The 3,045-nt window shown below is 45.5% G+C and overlaps 1 protein-coding gene across 1 annotated transcript; it reads right to left on the bottom strand.

The window, feature by feature from the left end:
- Positions 1–4: 4 nt before the first annotated feature.
- Positions 5–2,950, bottom strand: LOC116380122 (unhealthy ribosome biogenesis protein 2 homolog; the record flags this gene model as incomplete). The annotated part of the gene is made up of 5 exons (XM_031842086.1): positions 2,867–2,950; positions 2,207–2,362; positions 1,641–1,817; positions 277–1,448; positions 5–128 (listed from the first exon to the last, which is right to left on the bottom strand). Coding segments are annotated over exons 2-5 (1,599 nt in total), but the record flags the coding sequence as incomplete, so codon positions are not given.
- Positions 2,951–3,045: the final 95 nt, after the last annotated feature.

The following is a 3,045-nucleotide window of genomic DNA, read 5'->3' as shown; positions in this document are numbered from 1 at the left end:
GTTGCACTCGTGCGTCCATGCATTCAGAATGAACCCAGGCTGAAGATAACAGCTGGTCCAGGTCTGGTTCCAGAATCAGATGGTTGAGACTCAACAGCGTCCTTAAACAGCGGTACCACGCTGGGATGCTGAAGGACAAGACAGCAAACATATTCACTGTATGACCAGCAAATAGATTACACAAAAAAAACACTTAAAGGATTCAGAATGTAAAAAGAAATGTAACAGACAATGAAAAATACATCAAGGAGTATATATAGTTCTTTCTTTTTTTACCTTGGCTGGGCCTGGTTGAAGAGCATTTGTTCCAAAGCTCTGTAAAATTTGAGTTGGACCTCTTCGTGTCTGATCCTGTCTGCTGCTACATTGTAAATGTCCGCTGACAGCGCCTGGCTGAGCAGGGACTCCACAGCCAGCAGAGCCAGGCTCCAGCTCTCTGGGGAACAGAGTGGGGGAGACTTCTGCCCAGCGGACACAGAGACCGGCTGCTCTGCGTCGGCAGGTGAGAGTGACCGTCCATCAAGACATACTTCCAAGACCGGGACCAACCTGGTGAGGAAATAAAAACACAGAATCCGGTGGGACTCCTCACTTCCTCTCCCTTTTGCATAGCTCTCCAGAAAGAACTTAAACAGCAGAGGCAATGTGTTTGACTTCACAGCGTAGTGCAGAAGCGGCTCACAGTAGCCCCGAGCACTCAGTTTGGAAAGTATGGCACTGACTGGCTTCAAGGGGCCTTTAGCCCCTCCAGGACCACGTTTCCCAGAATCCTCTTTGGATGGAAGGAGCTCCTCCTTGTACGATGTTAGGTGCTCAGAGGGAAACAGAGCTAACTGAAGGATGGAGTCTATTTTGACGCGGATGTCTCTGGACAGCTGCTGACGGAGGTGCAGATGTGTGTGAGAGGGTGCAAATTCCCCAGAGGTCAGCAGGTGTCTGAGTAGTATTAAAGGTTGGATCAGCTGGTTGGTTACCATAGTAAAGACTCTGTTAGGATTGGCTTGTTGTCGCTGAACTGACAAATAACACGACAGCACCTGGAGCAACACCTCGAACAAATGAGCTGAACGGATGTTTTCCTTTGGCTTTGGAGGGGATTTATTAGCCTCCAACTCTGGCTGATCTGGAGAACTTTCAATGATCGGCTCAATTTGGGAACTGTCCAAATCGCTAGCAGGCTGAGGTTGAAGACACTCGGTCATCACCTCATCTTGAGATGTAACGGACTCAGTCATCGGGGGTTCTGTGAGCAATGGCTGTTGTAGCTCACGGCAGGCCAGAGTGCAGAGCTTAGCCAGGAGATCGACAATGAGTTCATACTTGGTGGTGAAGACGGATGAGAGCGCCGGAGAAGAGAGAAGGCCCTGACACACACTGAGTATGGTGGACGCACACACCATCGACTCAGGGCCAACACGTGCACACTCCTGGAGACGGTCCAGCAGCAGCTAGAGGTATACAGAGAGAAGAGGTGTCAGAAAAACCTTCAAATATCAACGTCAACGCACCCTCTTTGTAGAGTATGAATGTACTACAGCCAAAGTACTGGTCCAATGTGAGATAATCACAAAAAGAAAAAAACTGTGTACTGTGTACTCTACTTTTATGGTGGTGTTTTTATTCAAATATTGCCTGCACACCTGTGCCATGTTGAGCCTCAGGCTGACGGTTTTGCCCTGCTTGAGAAGAGAGTGGAGCTTTCGGCTGTGAAGCAGATCGTCCAGATAGAACCACAGTCCTTCCAGAACATTCTGGGAAAACTCCACCTTCTGACTGTACCGGCCTGTCAAGGCGTGAGTGCACCAGTCCAACAGCACCTACAGTGGAAGAGGGTCAAGACAGACATGACAAGTGGTAGATATGTATATGCTGCTCTGAAATTCATTTAAAATATATTTTCCTATTCCAGAAATGACACAGATCTCAAATGAACGAACAACAATCAACTAGTGGAAAAGACCAAAGACCAAACTTAAGAGTAAGTTTGGTCTTAAAAAAATCAAGTTACATGCACTAAGATTGATGCAACTAAAAGTCTGTGATGTAAGTAAGAATTACTAATAACTGTGCTCAAATTAATAAAAAAGGCTTTAATTGGGTAGAAAAAGTGTTGGACACATAATATCTACAGACTACGTTAATGAAATAATCAACAAGACTATTGTCTGCAAACACAAACATCCTGTTACACAACTTCAGCGTTTACCTGTTCCTTGTTAGGCAGCAAGCATTGATTGGAGACCCAGGCAAAACGTGCCAGCTTTAACTTGTCCTCCCACGAAGTCTGAGGACTCTTCAGCTTCAGATGGATACCCGAGTACATGGCAGCCATCGCTGCAGCCGGTGATACTGCTGCACGAGCCTGAAGAGAGGGGATGGAGAAGAGGTGACACAACACCGGGGCAAAGGTGAAAATGGATCTTATCTGCCCTAATTAAGTAATTATTATTAATACAGTTATTGTTATTATAAAGTGTCGGTGAGTATTAACTTTATTTAACAGCGATAAACTACATGGGTAAGACTAGAGAAGAGGGTACGGGAATGTATATTCGTATAACAATGGACATTGGAGGTGTTTACATTTAAATGCATGTGCAAACACCCACCCAAGACTGTAAAGAATACTATAACGTTACCCCCTGAATACCCGGCTTTAATAAAAGCGTGAAAAGAAAAACGTGCTTAGCTAACGTTAACTAACGTGGGCTACATAGGTTAGCATGTTCTTGCTATACTTAAAGTAACGTAAGCTAATACTGGAGCTTTTTATTGTCCGCACGCAAGCAACACATCCCTGATAGCCACTGCGCCTTGTTTAAGGGTAGTTACATACACGTGTGTAAACTTAGTTTATTAGACTTACGACTTTTTAACCCGCACGTGCCTCCTGTTTTCAGATGTGGACAAACTTTCAACTTTCACCCTGGCCGGTCAGACAGAAGCAATCGAGAGACGATCTAATGTATCGGCCTTTTGCTTTTCGTCTTCAACCTTCACTCCCCGCAGACCAGAACCCTGGTAGAACGTAGAAGTTCATTCATA

The sequence above is a fragment of the Anarrhichthys ocellatus genome, unplaced genomic scaffold, assembly GCF_004355925.1.
Source record: "Anarrhichthys ocellatus isolate YVR2014 unplaced genomic scaffold, GSC_Weel_1.0 scaffold6172, whole genome shotgun sequence".
NCBI classification, from domain to species: Eukaryota; Metazoa; Chordata; class Actinopteri; order Perciformes; family Anarhichadidae; genus Anarrhichthys; species Anarrhichthys ocellatus.
Note: the sequence above shows the minus strand (reverse complement) of the source record. Positions and strands in the feature narration are given on the sequence as shown.